We start from the raw sequence: 17,202 nt of genomic DNA on the forward strand, positions 1-17,202 counted from the left end.
TGTTCACACCCTTTGACCCAGCAATCCTTCCTACTGGGAGTATACCCCAAGGAAGTAAATGCCAGAAGAAAGTCCCATATGTACAAAAATATTCATGCTAGCTCTTTTGGTAGGAGAAGAGGAAAGAGGGAAGGGAACAGTATTTATTAAGTTCCTTCTATGTGCCAGGCACTTTACAAATATTATCTCATTTGACAGCAAAAAAACTGGAAACAAAGTGTGTGTTTGTTATTTGAGGAATGGCTGAACAAACTGTGGTAATATGAACATAATGGAATACTACTGTGCCATAAGAAACCACGCATATGAGGAATTCATAAAAACATGAGAAGACTTGAATATCCCAACACCAAGGGACGAAAGTGTGACCATGAGAACAATATATATAATGATTACAATAACAGAAAGGAAAAAGATGTCAGAATTCAGATTATATATAATGTCTAATCTCATTTCCAGAGAATAGACGATGAAACACCCTTCCCCTCTCTCAGTAAAGAGGTGGTAGGGCTCCAGGTGTGGATTGCTGTCTGACACAGTTCTTGGGTTCATTGGTTTTGCTTAACTATTTTTCTTTTTTATGAGAGAATTCTCTGGTGGAAGGGTTATTGGAAAATAACAACAAAAAATACTATTAAAGCATTTTAAAATAAAGGAAGAGATGGTATACTATCAAATGGGAGGGGGTGCTAACAGTGAATGTGAGAGTCAGGACTCAAAAGGCTCTTGATAGGACAGAACCTTGGGCCAAACTGAAGGAGATGAAATTCAATATGGATAAAAATGTGAAGTCTTGCACTTGGACTAAATGACCATTGAGGCCCTTTCCGACTCTGGAATTCTTTGTGATTCTGTGAAGTTTTTCCTTATATTGAGCAGAAATCTGCATCTCTCTAACTTTCCACTCACTGCTCCTAGCTCTGCCCTCTGGGACCTAGCAAAACAAATTTGGTATGCCCAGGGGTGGGGAACCTGCGGCCCTGAGGCTACATGTGGTCCTCTAGGTCCTCAAGTGTGGCCCTCTGACTGAATCCAAACATACCAGAACAAATCTTTGCCCTCTAGGTCCTCAAGTGTGGCCCACTGACTGAATCCAAACTTCACAGAACAAATCCCCTCTAGGTCCTCAAGTGCAGCCCTTTGACTGAATCCAAACTTCACACAAAGTGAAGCTTGGATTCAGTCAAAGAGCCACATTTGAGGACTTAAAGGGCCACATGTGGCTTCGAGGCCGCAGGTTCCCCACCCCTGTAGCCCTTCTGATACTTGAAGTCATCAATCATGGGTCTCCCCACCACCTCACCCATTCCAGCCCCTGCAAGGCCTCTCTGGTCCAGGCTCAGTATCTTCAGTTCCTTCAACTACCCATCATCTGGAAGAGCTAGCCATATCTGAATAGACATATCCATATATAGGGGTATATTTTGGCAAGGTGCGATAGACAGTGAACTGAGGGTGGGGGTGGGGGGGTGGGGAAATTGGAGAAGGGAATAAGCATTTATTAAGCACCTACTATGTGCCAGGCACTGTGCCACATGCTTTGCAAATATAATCTCATTTGATCCTCACTGACTACTACCCCCAGACCCTCCCCATCAACCCTAGGCCATGAGAAGGAGAAAGCTGGGCTTAGATATGCCAGGTCTGCCAGCCAAATGTGTTTCACCTGTAAATTGAAGAGATTGGAGTAGATTACCTCTAAGATCCCTTCCAATTACAACACGCTAGGCCTCAGTTTCCTAACCTGTAAAATGAAGAGGTTGGCTTAGATGATTTCCAAAGTCCCATCCAGCAAAGAAAGGCTCACAGACTGTTCAAGACGTCAGAGATCATCTGAGTAAGCTTATCCCTCATTTGACTGATGGCCCAGAGAGGGGAGGTGATCTGCCTAGGGTCACACAGCTAATAAGTGACACAGCCAGGGACTTAAAACCAGCTGTTCTGACTGGCAGGCCAGGCACCGGGCCTGCTCCTTAATGTCCAGACGGAAGGGTTCTTTTCATCACTGAGCTGCCTAGAAGGGCTGGCTTCCTGTAGACAACCTGATGTTACACCTGGTGGACTGCCCAGAAGCCCCAGTCCCATGAAATTTCCTATGTTTCCAGCCAGGCACCTAAAATCCAAAGGCTTTGGAGTCTTCCAGATGTCCCAGTTAGGACTCAGCACTCTGAACATGCTCCTGGGTCCCTCTCAAGTGCCCTCTCTCTAATGTGATCAAAGTACCCCCAAGGCCCTCAGGCCATCTCCTCCATTTGTATGCTAGGACCTAGAAGCAGGAGGCTGAAACCAGGCCAGCAATGCAAACTTAGAAAACTTCACACCTTTCCTGGGGCCTGACTGCTGAGCTGAAGCTACAGGGTGGAGGACAGATGAAGTCTTCCTACCTCCCAGTCCCCTTTCATTGTACAGACAGCCCTGAAGGAGGGCCCAGACATATCAGAGCCGGGCTTTGTGGAAATCACTAGTCAGCACCATGAAGTGACTGGAGTTAGGAAGGCCTAGGCTTCAGACACTGTGACAATGGGCAAGAGGCCTGGGCAAGCCTTGATTCCTTTCCAGCTAGGTGGCTGGGTGTAGTCAGAAAGACCTGAGTTCAAATCCAGATGCAGAAACTTACTAGCTGTGAGACCCTGTTCAAGTCACTTCTTCAGTTAGCCTCAGTTTCCTCATTTGTAAAATAGGAGTCCTACCGGCACCTACCTCAGGATCAAATGAGATAACATTTGTAAAGTACTTAGCACAGTACCTGGCATATAATGGCACATAACATTTTCCCCTCCCCCACCTTGGTATACTGTAGGTGCTATATAAATGCTGATTTCCTCCCTTCCTCTGGAAAATGAAGGTGTTAGACTGGTTGGCCTTTGAGCCCTCTTCCAGCTCCAGACATAGGATCTTATGGCCTCTGAGCAAGAACCCACATTGCCTTTCAAGAGGCTCGCTATGTTGGCCCTGCCCTTACAATCCAGAGGAAGGCATCAGAGGGGTCACAGGTAACTCTAATCCTATGAAAAGAGGTAGGAGTCTCCCCATACCCAGATAAAATCAGAAAGGGACAGTGTGGAGAAGAGAAACCAGAAGAACTCAGGAGAGGGCAGAGGAGGGAAAAAACCAGGGAGGAGGGGGAGGGAAGGGGAAGGGGGAGAGGAAGGGAGAGGAGAGAGGAGAATCCACGGCGGGGGAGGAGGAGAGAGAAGAGGAACAAGGGAGGGGGGAGGATAGAGGGGAGCAGGGAGGAAGGGAGATGAGGAGAGGGGAGGGGAAAAACCAGGGACCATGGGAGGAGAAGAAAGGAAAGGGGACGAGGATACAGGAGGAAAGGAGAGGGGAGCAGAGAAGCCAGGCACCAGGGTTAAAGTGAGGAGAAGGGAAAGGAAGGGAGGGGATGGAGGAGAGAAGCAAACGGAAGATCAATAACTATCTGTTCCTTCAATAATCAGCTTTAAGATGTCACTCCTAAGCTTCTTGAAGGAACTAGATCAAGGCCACATTAGCTTTGGCTTTGTGAAAGGGCAGAGGTCTCTACACTTTGATGTTATGAAAGAGCCCTAGACTGAAGGTCAGAAGATCTAGGGTCTGCTCCTGGCTCTGCTCCCCATTGGCCTGTGAGCTTCTTGAGGGCAGGGACCATGTTCTTGCCTTTCTTTGCATCCCCAGCACATACCATAGTGCCTAGTCCATAGTAAATACTTAATAAATGCTTGTTAGCTGCTTTTTGACTAGCTGAGTTAGTTATGAGACTTTGGACAAGTCCCTTTCCTCTCTCTGGGTCTCAGTTTCTTCATCTGTAAAATGAGAGGATCATCTAAAGCTTTTTCTAGCTGATATTTCATGCCCTCTGTCTCTGAAATTCTGGGTTTTCAGGTCCCTCCCGCTGAGTTCTATGTTCTGAGATCCCTGTGCTCTCAGGCGGTAAGCCCAGATTTGAGAGATCAAAGGGGACTGAGTAAGGGATCAAACCCAGGAGCCTTCCCGGGGATAGGGTGGGATTTCATGGAATCAAGATGGGGAGGGGGAGCACAGAGGGATGGCACTCAGGAACTGGAGCCTTATTCTATTCACCCTGGAATCTAGGAGACCCTCGATTGACGTCTGTGGTCTCCAAGCCCGGGTGGGGGTGGGAGCTGCGGAGCTGGCAAGAGCAGCTGCAGGTGGGGGGTCGTCAGGTGAGGCTGGTGCAGCCCCTGGGCAGCCGTCCATCCCGCCGATTGCTCTGGGCCGTTAGCGGCAGCTGGCGCCACCTAGCGGCCCGATGCTTCGCCTGCACCTGCCTTCGCTCTGGGAGCAAGTTCAACTGGCTGAGGGGTGTCGGGGATTTTGTGTGTGTGTGTGTGTGTGTGTGTGTGCGCGCGCGCGTGTGTGTGGGGTGTGTGTGTGTGTGTGTGTGTGTGTGTGTGTGTGTGTGTGTGTGTGTGTGTGTGGTTTAATTGGAAACATATCAGGGCTGAAAATACCCAACAATTAAAATGGCAAAATATTTAAAATAGTTGCCTCCAAAAAGGCGCCATATTTAACTCTGACTCTGCCTGCCTGCCTTTTCGGCCCCTTGCCTCCATTCTCCACAATGGTCCCGGAAGGGCTAGCCTTCGAGGAGGCCAGGGCGTCTCCTCTGTCCCAACCAGATCCTCCAAAGGAACCGAGTTTCATGTCGGGTCTTTCCTAGTTCACTGGTGACCCAGTCCTTGGGCCCGGGAACAGCAGAGCCTCCTTGTGCCCAAAGGCGTCCAAAGTTGGAGCAAAGAACATGGGCTACTGTAGGAGGGCACGGGCATCGTAGGAGTGGGCAGGGGCCCCAGATTGTCTAGAACGCAGAATAGGAGGAACCCTGGAAGGAACCTTAGAACACGCAAAAACATGGACCACAGATGAAAACTAAATATCAGAGCTAGAACGGACCTTGTGAGCCACTGATTGCAACTAAGGAGGATTTGAATTCAGACCCTGCTTCTCAGTCTCAATGCAAGTGAATTTATCAGGTTGGGACTAAAAGGAGGGTTTCATCAGAAGTGGGGGGGGCGGTCTGCACTGGATGGAGGGGAGTGGTTTGCACAGCAGGGACAGGGGGATTGCAAGGCAACTGGGAAAGAGGTGCCAGGGACTCCCCACACACACACACCAAAAAAAAAAAGCAACCGCTGCCACGAGACAGGCATTAATTCCCAATTCCTGGGGATCCCCCGCAGTCTCTGGGAATCTCCTGCCCCGACGGCTTCTTCCCTAGTTGGCTGCGATGCCTCGCCACTAGGTTCAGGTGGCTGGCAGCTGGCCAACCCGGAGCCCCAAACCGTGCCTGACGACTCCCCACCCCCACCCCCGGCCCCAGCCCCAGTTGCTCCAGTTGTCAGAAGCACTTGGCGCCCACCCACGCCGGGGCCCCGAAGGGGAGAAGCCCGAGGGGGCCAGCGGGGCCAGGCTGAGCCGGCCGGGAGGACAGGTGCTGGCGTTCACCTTACCTGGAACGCAGAAGCAGGCTAGCAGGAGCAGCGCGGCCGGGACGGCCCCGCAACACAGCCGTAGCATCTTCGAGCGGGACGCGCAAGCTTCACTCACTCCGTCTGCCTGCTGCGCGACGTGGGGTGGACTGGGCTGGAGGGAGGGGAGGGGAGGGGACAGACGGTAGGGGAGGAGGGGCGGGGAGGGCGGAGGGCCGGCCCGGAGGGCAGTGGGCTGGGCTAGAGTGGCCTGCGCCTCCGGGGTCCGCGGCTGTGCGGGCAGCGGCCCGGCGGGCCCGTGGACCGGCTGCGGCCACGAGTTGGCGACCCCTTCGTTCCCGAGGTCACTGGCGCCTCGCCGGGACCCTCCTCCCTGGGTCGTCGTGGCCGTCCTTCCCCGCCCGGCGGGCTCTCCGATTGGCCGCGGCGGCTCCGACTGTGCCGCAGGCTCCCGGCGCCGGGCGAGCTCCGGCTCCGGCTCGGGCTCGGGCTGAGCGGAGCCTGGAGAGGCGAGGGGAGCCCGTGCCCCCTCGCCGGCGGGCGCAGGGCGCGGGGCGCGAGGCCCCGGGCGCAGGTGCTAGGGCTGCCGGGCGCCGGGACTGCTGGAGGGTCCAAGAGCAGGCGGCCGGCGAGGACAGGGACAGAGAGGGCTGCAGAGAGGCGGCCGGGGAGGCAGGGAGGCAGCGGCGAGACGTCCCGGAACGCGGCCGGTCTGGAGGCTGCTCCGAGCAGAGTGGCGGCGGCGGGTGCGGGGGGGTGGGGGCGTGGGGGGTGCGAGAGAGAGACCGCGAGGGCCGGGTGGGGGTGGCTCTGGCACTTCCCTTTCCTGCCCCCTCCCCTCCCCTCCCTGTCCCTCCTCCCCTCCTCGCATGCTGATTTCCCCTCTGCTGGGCTTCAGAGCAGAATTCCCACCCCCCGCGAGGCTGCGGGGCTGTGAGGGGCGGGGGTTGGGGGGGTGGTCTTTGGAGAATCGGAGGAAGTGCAGACGTCAGCGGCAGCCGTGCGGTCCCGGGAAAAGACAGCTCCAGCTCGGGCGAGCCCTCGGCAGCCCCGACGGAGCGTGCGGGGAAAGCCTTCGAGATGTTGAGACACTGCTAGTCTCTGATTTTGCCCTACGATATGATCTCTGGCCAGGCTTGTGTTTGGCCCCTAAAGAACCCCAAAAGGGACCACAGAGTCAGAGACACAAGAGAAAGTGTGTGTGTGTGTGTGTGTGTGTGTGTGTGTGTGTGTGTGTGTGTGTGTGTTGGGGAACAAGGGGAAGACAGATCCAACCTCTAGTTGGAGATCGCAAGGTTTTTCTTTTGGAAAGGGTCCTCAGAGGCCATGTAGACAGATAACTCTTCCCCCCCACTCCCATTTTACTCGAGGGGAGGGGAAACTGAGGCCCAGAGAGAGAAGTGACTTGCCAAGGTCACACAGTGAGACCCTTCCAGTCACTGAGTCCCAATCGAGGATCACCAAGTCCAAACCTATGTTGTTGTTCAGTCATGCCCCCGTGGACCAATCTTCCACTATCCCTAGAAGTCTGTCCAAGTTCATTTTCATTGTTTCCATGACACTCTATCCATCTCATACTCTGCTGTCCCTTTTTCCTTTTGCCTTCAATCTTTCCTAACATTAGGGTCTTTTCCCAACCCTTTATTTTGCACATATTTTAGAAGAATAAACTTTGGATTCAGAGAAAGAGAAGTGACTTGCCCAAGGTCTCACAGCTAGTAAGTGGCATAGAGGGTGTGATGTTCAAACCCAAGGTGAGCCACCTGGTAACTCAGGGATCTCCACTACACCAGGACCTTTAGCCCTGTTTGAATGTCTTTGGAATCAGAGTGTCAGAGCTGGAAAGACCCTTAGAGGGCGATCTAGACCTACTGGCTCATTTTACAGAGGAGGTAACTGAGGCCCAGTAAAGTGCCCAAGGTCACAAGGGCAGTAAATGGCAGACTCTGAATTTGAACCTAGGACCTCTGACTCCAAACCCAGCTATGCTTTTTGCTCCCTACACCTTCCTCCTCTAGCCTGGGGCAGCTAGGGGCCCTAACAAAGCACACTGGCTTATCTCATCCCTCCCATGGGTGCAAAGGAGAGGGCTCCTCCTCTTCGCTCCTCAGAAAGAGGGACAGCAAAACTAAGAGACTGGGGAGCTGGCCACCGCACCACTCTTGCACTAAGGATCCAAGCCAGAAACCAGGAGCTGCTGGTGAAAGAAGGGTCCAGCTCAAGCAAAGGAGGGCACGGGAGTCAAAATAAAAGGGATGAAAGGCTGGCTGGGCCAAAGCCCAGTGAGAGAGTATCTCTGTACATGATAGGGTTTTTTAAAAACAAGGCAAAAACTCAAACCCAACAATCATGAGATTTGACAGAAAGGGAACCTCAGAGTTAGTTCAGGTCCTTGGAGGGGGCTCAGGGGATTAGCTCCGGCTTGATAGTCCTGTAGTGGTGGAAGATGGGGAGGGGGCTGAGCAAATCCCTCCCTCTCCCTAGGCCTCAATTTTCCTATCTGTAAAATGAGAGGGTTGGATTTGATGGACTCTGTGGTCCCTTCTAGCTGTGAAATTCTCTGTTCCAAGTTTTCCTCCAGCTCTGGCACTCTCTCTTCTAATTTCCCTTCCAGCTTTGGCTGACTTAAGGGTCAGTCCAGTTCTGCCATTCTGTGTTCTAAGGCCCCTGCCAGCCCTGACATTCCCTGTTCTAAGGCTCCTTCCAGCCCTAACATTCAAGAGCATTGGATTTTGAGCAAGAAGACCCAAGCTGGAGCCTGCTCCTCAGTACCTATGTGTCCTAGGACCATTTTCTTCTCCTGTAAAATAAAGACGTTATTATTGTTGTCATGTCCAGCTCCTTGTGACCTTGTGGACCATAGCACAACAATGCTGTCCAGGGGGTTTTCTTGGCAAAAATATTAGAGTGCTTTGCCATTTCCTGCTCCAATAAGTATCTGGAGCTGGATTTGAACTCTGTTCTTCCTGACTCCAGGCCCAGTGCTCTATCCACCAAGCCAGGTAGTGGCCTCCTAGGGAGTTAGACTAGGTGAATTCTAAGGTCCACTCCAACTCCCTGTGCTCCAAGTTGAAAAACCTAGGTTCCATGGTCCTCACTCACATCTAGTTTGCAGCAGGCTTGTACAACAAACAGCCCCCCTTTATGAGCTCAGGGGATGCATCCTGGCTTCCTTTTGGGGGGGTTGGCAAAGAAGTCAAAAGGGACAGTGGGCATGCAAGAGTCTTGTTCCTGCACCATACTTTGTTGTTTGGTCATATCTGACTCTCCATGACCCCATCAGGAATTTTCTTGGCAAAGATGCTGAAACGGTTTGCCATTTCCTTTTCCAGCTCATTTTACGGATGAGGGAACTGAGGCAAACAGAGCAAAGTGACTTGCCTAGGGTCACACAGCTAGTAAGTGTTTGAGGCTAGATTTGAACCCAGGTCCTCCTGATTCTAGGCCCAGTGCTTTATTCACTGCAGCACCACCTAGCTGTCCCTTAACTAGCCGTGTGTCATTTTACGTCTATCTCTGAGCCTCAGATTTTCTCTTCTGTAAAATGGGCCTGATTACTGCAAGGATCAGCCTACCTGGAAACGGAGATAAGTATTAAGTAAATGTTCTAAAATTTCATTGTCTGCATTTTGAGTGATCTGATCTCTCAGGAAAGCAATTTCAAAATTCTTCAATAGTGAGTCACTCAAATTAGACTTCCCATCACAATGGGCCCAGGTAAAAGAGGTGAGAAATGCACCTCCTTCCTGTCTTTGCAGAGGTGGGGGGCTATGGGTGTGCAATACAGCATGTCCCGTCAGGCAAAGTGGATGTGCTGGTTATCTTTACCAACCTGCTTCTTTTTCCTTCTTTTTATTCGTCCTTCTAATGGAAGAACTGGAAAAGGGAGGGAGGAGGGCTAGATTCAGCAATGAAGGGGACGGAAAAACACAAGTTAACATTTTAAAGGCTAGGTATCCCAGGGGAGCTCCCTCACCAGGACAAGCTGATCTTAGGAAGGTAACCTGCTTCCCTCCAGGGTTGGGAGTCCTTTGTCAAAGGAAAAGACTAGAGAAAAAGGGCCCTGTTATGCAAATAAGAGACGAGCCAGACGGCAGGGAAACAGTCAGGCAGTTAACACTGCGCAGAGCCCTGGATGAGGGGCCACAGGAGACATACCAGAAACAGGCATCGTGTAGCCAAATCATCTAGGTTTTAGATTGAATTTTTTCTGTTTGCATCCAGTTGTTGAGGGGGAAGGGCAGTAGTAGGAACACACCCTGAGCCCTTGTCCCCCAGGCCTAAGGTCCTGTAAAAAACAAAGTAGAATGAAGGAGGAGGCAATTGATTGGGTTTTTCCCTGGGCCTTTGGGCCTTGCCTAGCTGTCCTGTTCACACAGCATTCATTTTTTGCCTGAAGCTATTGAGCTACCGTAACGCTAATAATAAGAGTTATGGAGGCCTAGATCTGGAGCAGAAAGGGCCCTCAGAGGCTATTGAGTTGACCACAGAGGGGGAAACTGAGGCCCAGGCAGGGAAAGGGACTTGTCCAAGGTAATACAGTGTCAGAGGCAGGACATCTTCCTCCTGATGGCCTCTTTGTATATCTCTTTGTAAACCATAAAGCCCAATGGACATGTCACCTACAGGATTATCATACTTTTGCTAAAAGCAAAGAAACCAGACTCTTTACTCAGCTGATGACATAGGGAAAGGTGAAAACATGAGGTCTTCTAAGGCACTTAAGTTGATTTAGTCCAGGGCTGCTTAACCTTTTTTTTTTTAAACAATAGTTTGAGAACCATATTTCAATAGAATGGGTTTTTTATATCATCCTAAATATATTTTACTTTAACCCACATGTACAAATATATTTATAGTAGCTCTTTTCATGGTGGCAAATTGAGAGGATGCCCATCACTTGGGGAATGGCTGAATAGGTTGTAGCATATGAATGTAACGGAATACTATTGTTCCATAAGAAATGGTGAGCAGGCATATTGCAGAAAAACCTGGAAAGACTTGCATGAATTGATGATGAATGAAGTGAGCAGAACCAAGGGAACATTGTACACAGTAAAAACAACATGGTGTGATGACCAGCTTTGATAGACAGCTCTTCTCAGCAATACAAGGATCTAAGACAACGCCAAAAGTCTCATGATGGAAAATGCTATCCACATCCAGAGAAAGAACGGTGGAATCTGAATGCAGATCGAAGCACACTATTTTGTCTTTTTTTTGTTTTTTTCTTTCTTGTGGTTTTTCCCTTTTGCTCTGATTCTTCTTTCACAACATGACTAATGAGGAAATATATTTAATATGATTGTACACGTATAGCCTATATCAGATTGCATGCCATTTTGGGGAGGGGGGAGAGGAAGGAGGGAGAAAAATTTAGAACTCAAAATTTTATGAAAGCGAATGTTGAAAACTAAAAATAAATAAAATTTTAAAAATAAATAAACTTTCAAAATATATATATATATTTTATTTTATGCATACAAAAACAGGCTTTTCAGAAGAAGCCCATGGGCTTCACCAGATGGATGGCCTAAGGGGTTTATGACATGTACAACAAAGGATCAGAACCCCTGGAGTAGGTGGTCAACATTCATTTGGCTTGGAGCCAGTCTACTTCATTGTAGGGACTGCTACCTGGTCTACTTCCTTGGGGCCTTCTCCAAGCCTGGCTGCCGTCTGCTGGGAGACACAAAATCACTTTGAGCGGCCCAACAATGCCAGGTCTGGTTCCCTGAAGGCTCCTAGCAACTGGTACCTGATCCCCGACATTTCGATCCAGTGGGCATTTAAAAAGCTCATCTGTTTTAGGACTGAGAATTGGTTATCACTGAGTTGTTTCAGTCATGTCTGACTCTTCATGACCCTATCTGGGGTTTTCTTGGCAAAGACACTGGAATTTTGCCATTGCCTTCTCCAGCTCATTTTACAGATGAGGAATGGAGGCAAACGGTATTAAGTGAGTTACTCAGGGTCACACAGCTAATAAGTGTCTGAGGCTGGATTTGAACTCAAGTCCTCCTGACTCCAGGGCCCTTGCTCTTTCCACTGTGCTCTTCATAATCTGGCCCCTTTAAGATTCTTATACCTTACTGTCCTCTGGGTACTCTGCAATCTAGTAACACCAACCTCCTTGGCCTCCTTGCTTTTCTTCAAACACTCCATTTCCTAACTCCAGAAATTTTCTGTGGCTGTTCTTCACACCTTGGATACTCTTCCCTTCTCATCTTTGCCTCCAGACACCCCTGGCTTCCTTTAAATCCCAGCTAAAATCCCAGCTTCTACAGGAAGTCTTTTCTGGTCCCCCTTAATGCTAATGCCTTCCCTCTGAAATTATCCCCTATGCATCATAGATATATCCTGTTTATACATGGTTCTTTGCACGAGGTGCCAATCAATTGGAGAATTGTCAAACAAGTGACAATATATGAATATGATGAATGCTGTTGTTGCTATGAGAAATGATGAAGGGAGTGGTTTCAGAGAAACCTGGGAAGACATGTATGAACTGATACAGAGTTAAGTGAGCAGAACCAGGACAACAAATGTTTATGCAATAACTATATTGTAAAGATAAGCAACTTTGAAAGCCCTAGAAAACTCTGACTGATCCAATGACCAAGTACAATTCCAGATGACCCATGATGAAAAATGCTGCCCACCTCCTGACAGAGAGGTGATGGACTCCAAGTGTGGATCAAGACTTTTTTTTGGACCGAGCCAATGTGGGAATTGATTTGGCTTGACTATACATGTTTATAACAGAAGCTTTTTCTTTCTGTTTTCTCGGTGTTGTCCTGCTTTCTCAATTCTATAGGGGAAGGGGTGGGGGAAGAGGAGAAAGCAAGAGGGAGAGAAGGCTGATCTTCATATGAAAATAAAACAAATAAATAAATAATATAAAAATAAAATAAAACAAAATTCTGGAAATAAAAAAGGAAAGAAAATAGGGATGTGTTTTAACTTTAGAAAAACACCATAGATGTTTGCATGCTGTCTCCTCCATCATATACAATGTGAGTGCTTTGAGGGCAGGGAATGTTTTTGTTTTTCCTTTCTTTGAATTCCCAGCCCAGTGCCTCGCATACAGTATACACTTAAATGCTTGTTGACTTAAGAAATCGTATCTGCAGTAGTTGAAGGATTGTATGTAGAAAAGGGTTGAGACTTGAGAACTGAACAAAGAATAGTGGATAGAGGGTATACACTTCTTCTTCAGTCATGTCTGACTCTTCATGACCCTACTTAGGGTTTTCTTGGCAAAGATACTGGAGTGATTTGCTATTTCCTTCTTCAGTTCATTTTACCGATGACGAAACTGAGGCAAACCGACTTGCCCAGGGTCACACAACTAGCAAGCATCTGAGGCCAGATTTGAACTCAGGAAGAACTTCCTGACTTCAGACCTGGCATTCTATCCCCTGTGCCAAGAGAAACAAATTCAGGTTTGTGGTAAGGAAAGCCGATTAGTTATCTAAAAGTCTAATGGGACGCCTTGAGATGTGATGATTTTCTTCTCGTTTCATGTCTTCAAGCAGGAGGATACAAATAGAGGGAATTTTTAGGAGGGAATCAGTTGAACTAGAAGGCTGTTAATGTCCTTTCCAACTGTGTAACTCTGTGGTCCTATATGTGACAAGCTGGCATACCCAAGAGTCTCCAAGTCTAGATTGAGACCACTCTGGAGAAAACAAATAGAACTCAAGCCCCCAGGGCAGGGATCAGTCTCTTATTGTTTTCATTTGGCAATGCCCTACAAACATCGGCTGGCTGTAGACAGAGTCAGGTGTGGGTATGAAGGGCTGGTTGAGAGAGAAGTGAAACCACAGAGAGATTTGTCAAATGTGGGACAGAAGACAAGCGCTGGACTTCATAGCACCTGGCACACAATAATTACTGCATAACTGGCTTTTGAATTTCAACTCGCTATTCCCTAGTTGTGTGACCTTGGACAAGTCACTTAATTTCTCTTGTTCTCTCTTTCCTCTATAAAATGTGAGGGTTGGACTAGATTATCTCTGAAGTCCCTTACCATTCTGGTGTTCTACATTCTCAGTCTAAGGTCCCTTCCATTTCTAATATTCTATGTTCTCTAAGCCCTTTCCTCCCTAATGATCTTCGATCTCAGAGAAACCAAACAGAAATCCAGGTAGCTTGCTGGGTAGTTTGAAACTGATAAGTGAGGCTGACGTGGTGTGCTCCAACCACACAGGGATATGACTACCAAGTTTTTTTTTTTTTCCTAGTCCCTGAAGTTTCACTTTGAGGATACCAAACTGTTGCTGCCTTTGAGAGCTTGGTGAGAGTATGTCTGAGGCATGCTAGTGACCCCTCTGGGACTAGGTAACTGTAAACATGACACTTGGGGCACTTCCAAACAAAAGAGTCCTCTCATTTGCCACTCACTATTTTCTTCTGCTGCCATCATCCAAGATTGGTGTTCTCTCTAGGTCTCGGTTTTTCCATTTATAATATGACAAGACTAGATTAGATGTTGTTCAAGGTCCCTTTAAGCTCTAAATGTTCTGTGCTTAGTAGAAAGAGTACCAGAATGGAATGTGGGGGATCTGTATTGAAGTATCTCCCTTATTTACTAACTGTAAGACCTTGGTTGCCTCTCAGGAGAATTTAAGTTCCTTGTGGAAAAAGACTATTTACTTTCTTTCCCCATCATTATATCTAGTGTACTAGATACTAGTATATGAAACGAGCCTTACACTTAGTATGTATTGTGGAATTCAAGGAAACTGAATTGGGCAAGTCCCTTCCCTCTTTCTGAGCCTCAGGAGGAAGAGATGTCTGAGTTTCACTGGCAAAACTGTCCAGTTTTTTTGTCATGGCCAAAAGCTCTCACTTCTGGTGATGCTGTGTGGCTGCAACTCCTAGGATGGTCGGGGCTCTGAAGAAGGGCCATTTTAAGCGCTCCCAAGGCATTGTGGGATCCAGAGACTGTTAAAGAAATCTGAGGAATGTCCCTAGAAAGAGGATGGACATGGACAAGAATTCCAAGGGATGATAAGGTGTAGAAGGCTGAAAATCTGGAAAAGAAGGAAGAGTGGACCCTCAGATCCCACATCAAGGAGATTCAGGGCAAGTTCTGTCTCTCATACCAACCTTTCTTACTCTCAAGGGCATCAACTTTTCCCCAGTCACCCAGGCTGACAACCTCAATGTCATTGTCAATACCTTATTTGTATTCCCCTACCCCAAAGTCCAATCTGTTGCCAAGTCTTCCATTTCTACCTCCACAATATCTTTCCCATTGACCCTCAACTCTTTCACTCTACTTACACAACCACCTAAGTTTGGATCCTCATCACCGATGTCACTCGGACTTTTGCAGTAGCCTCCTAATTGGTCTCCCGGCTTCTGATTTCTCCATCTTCCGATCCATTATCCATAGAGCTAGCAGCGATTCTTATCATAGTATAGGTCTTGACCATGTCACTTCCTGGCTTAATAAATGCCAGTGGCTCTCTACTGCCTCTAGGATCAAATACAAATGCCCCTGTTTGGCAGCTAAGTGGTACAATTCACAGAATGCTGGGCCCAGAGTCAGGAGGACCTGAGTTCAAATCCAGTCTTAAACATTTACTAGCTGTGTGACCCTGGGCAAGTCACTTCACCTCTCTAAACCTCGGTTTCCTCATCTGTAAAATGGAGATAATAATAGCACCTACCTCCCAGGATTGTCACGAGGATAAAATGAGAAAATATTCGTAAAATGTTGAATAAACCTTAAAGTGCCATGTGAATATTATTGTTATTATTAATATTGAGTAATATTGCTAATAATAGCATTGTAACCTGAGTCCCAAAGGCCATTAGTACAGGATTCTCTCCTCATTGGTGGAGAGCAATACTCTACGCCTACATGAGGGGTGGGTCAGAGTAGTTGAGAACAAGAGAGGAGAGTGCCAGGCTCTTGGCGTTTCCAGAGTCTGTTGGGGCTGCGTTCAGGCATTTCTGGCTTCCAGTTTTGAGAGAGAAGGCGGACCATGCCAAACCCCACTTTACGTTGCTAAAGGGAGAATAAGACTCTGGAAAGAAACCAGCGTGAGAAGAGCCAGTGGTCTCTATCACATCCCTGTCCACACATTGCTCCAATAGAGACTTTGGGGAACTTCCCCTTGGGTGAGATCTAGTTCTTCTCTCTTTTGGTTGAGCTGAGTTACCTCGCTCCCAATGGGAGGACTCTTTCACTCTGTATTATCTGGTATGTATTCTCCTACGTCTACTTTCTTTGATTTCTGTTTCTCTACCAATTTAGATAAATGGGTTTCTTTGCTAATTGCTTTGTGTGTTCATTGAGAAACTGGTACTTGGTGGGAAGGAAGCCAAGTCTTGGGTATAAAGGTTGGGTCCTCCTTTCCTCATTACGAGGAGTTTAGACCAATAATATTTAAGGGAGCAGATAGATACAATCCTAGCCCGGTACTCCTACTCTCTGAGGAGAGTGGAGGATCCAAACTTCTGGCCCCAACCTTCGGTTTCCCCTCTGGTAGGAATACAAGTCCCTGTTAGAGAAGAAAGGGGCAGGAAGAGACTAGAAATGTCGATTCTACCTCCAAATGACACCCCATGTTGTATGGAGGGGGACAGCTTTCGCTACATTACTGTTTAAGGCCGTTCACAAGCTTGCCAAAATCTACCCTTTCTAGGCATATATTTTCTCTTCAATGGTGCCAACTTACTGTTCCTCACCCATGACATTCTATTTCCCATCAGGAAAGCACAGCTATCACCCGTGCCTGGAGCACACTCCTTCCTTACCTTTAGAAACCCTAGTTTTCTTCAAAGTTCAGCTCAAGCTTGAGGACCTCCTTAATCCCCTCAATTGCTAGTGCCTACCCTCTGCCCCACCCCTTTCCCTTGTGTACATGGTACATGGTATCTCCCACATAGAATAGAAACCCCTTGAGGGCAGGGACCTTTCTACTTTTGTCTTTGTGACCTTAATGCCTGCCACATTTCCCCCCTCCCATAACCAGGATATAGTTGGTATAAGGGGGTCCTGGAACAGAAAGACCCTCTATCAATGCCAATTAACATATGCCCTAAAACTTAGTCTTAGAAAGCTGTCTGGTCAATTCCAAAAGACTCATGATGGAAAATGCTGTCCACATCCAGAGAAAGAACCATGGAGTCTGAATGCAGATCAAAGCATACTATTTTCACTTGTTTTGGTTTTTTTGTTTTTTTTCTTTCTCTTGGTTTTTCCCTTTTGTTCTGATTCTTCTTTCACAACATGACTAATACGGAAATATGTTTAATATGGTTGTACATATATAGCCTATATCAGATTGCATGCTGTCTTGGGCAGGGAGAAGGGGAAAGAGGGGGGAAATTTTAGAACTCAAAAGCTTATAAAAGTGAATGTTAAAACTAAAAATAAATTAATTAATCTCTAAAAAAAAAAGAGTTATCTAGGAAATTGAGGAGGCTGAATGTCTTGTCCACGGTCATGTAGCCAGGAGGTTTCTGAGGTAGGATTTGAACTAGAATCTTCCTGACTCCAAGATCAGCTCCTTACCCATAGCATAAGGCTGCTTCTATCTTACATATAGTAGATATTTAATAAATGTTTATTGATTGATGAGTGATTGACTGTGAAGGTGGAATGAGAGAATATGAAACTGTAGAGTATTATACAAAGATAAGGGATTATTAGGCATCTAGGTAGTGCTGCAGTAGATAGAGTGCCAAGCCTGGAGTCAAGAAGACTCTTCCTGGCACACCTTGCCCAGCGCTCTCATTGTACTCTCCTGCC

At 47.7% G+C, this 17,202-nt stretch overlaps 1 protein-coding gene across 1 annotated transcript in view; it reads right to left on the bottom strand.

Moving 5' to 3' along the window:
- Window positions 1–5,603, bottom strand: part of LOC110203184 (vascular endothelial growth factor receptor kdr-like) — a 220,866-nt gene extending 215,263 nt beyond the window's left edge. Inside the window, 1 exon segment of the mRNA XM_078147996.1 lies at window positions 5,454–5,603. Coding sequence (XP_078004122.1) covers window positions 5,454–5,520 — 67 coding nt within the window. The 5' untranslated portion in view covers window positions 5,521–5,603.
- Window positions 5,604–17,202: the final 11,599 nt, after the last annotated feature.

Source organism: Phascolarctos cinereus, unplaced genomic scaffold (assembly GCF_003287225.1).
Source record: "Phascolarctos cinereus isolate Bilbo 61053 unplaced genomic scaffold, phaCin_HiC Scaffold_8;HRSCAF=390, whole genome shotgun sequence".
NCBI classification, from domain to species: domain Eukaryota; kingdom Metazoa; phylum Chordata; class Mammalia; order Diprotodontia; family Phascolarctidae; genus Phascolarctos; species Phascolarctos cinereus.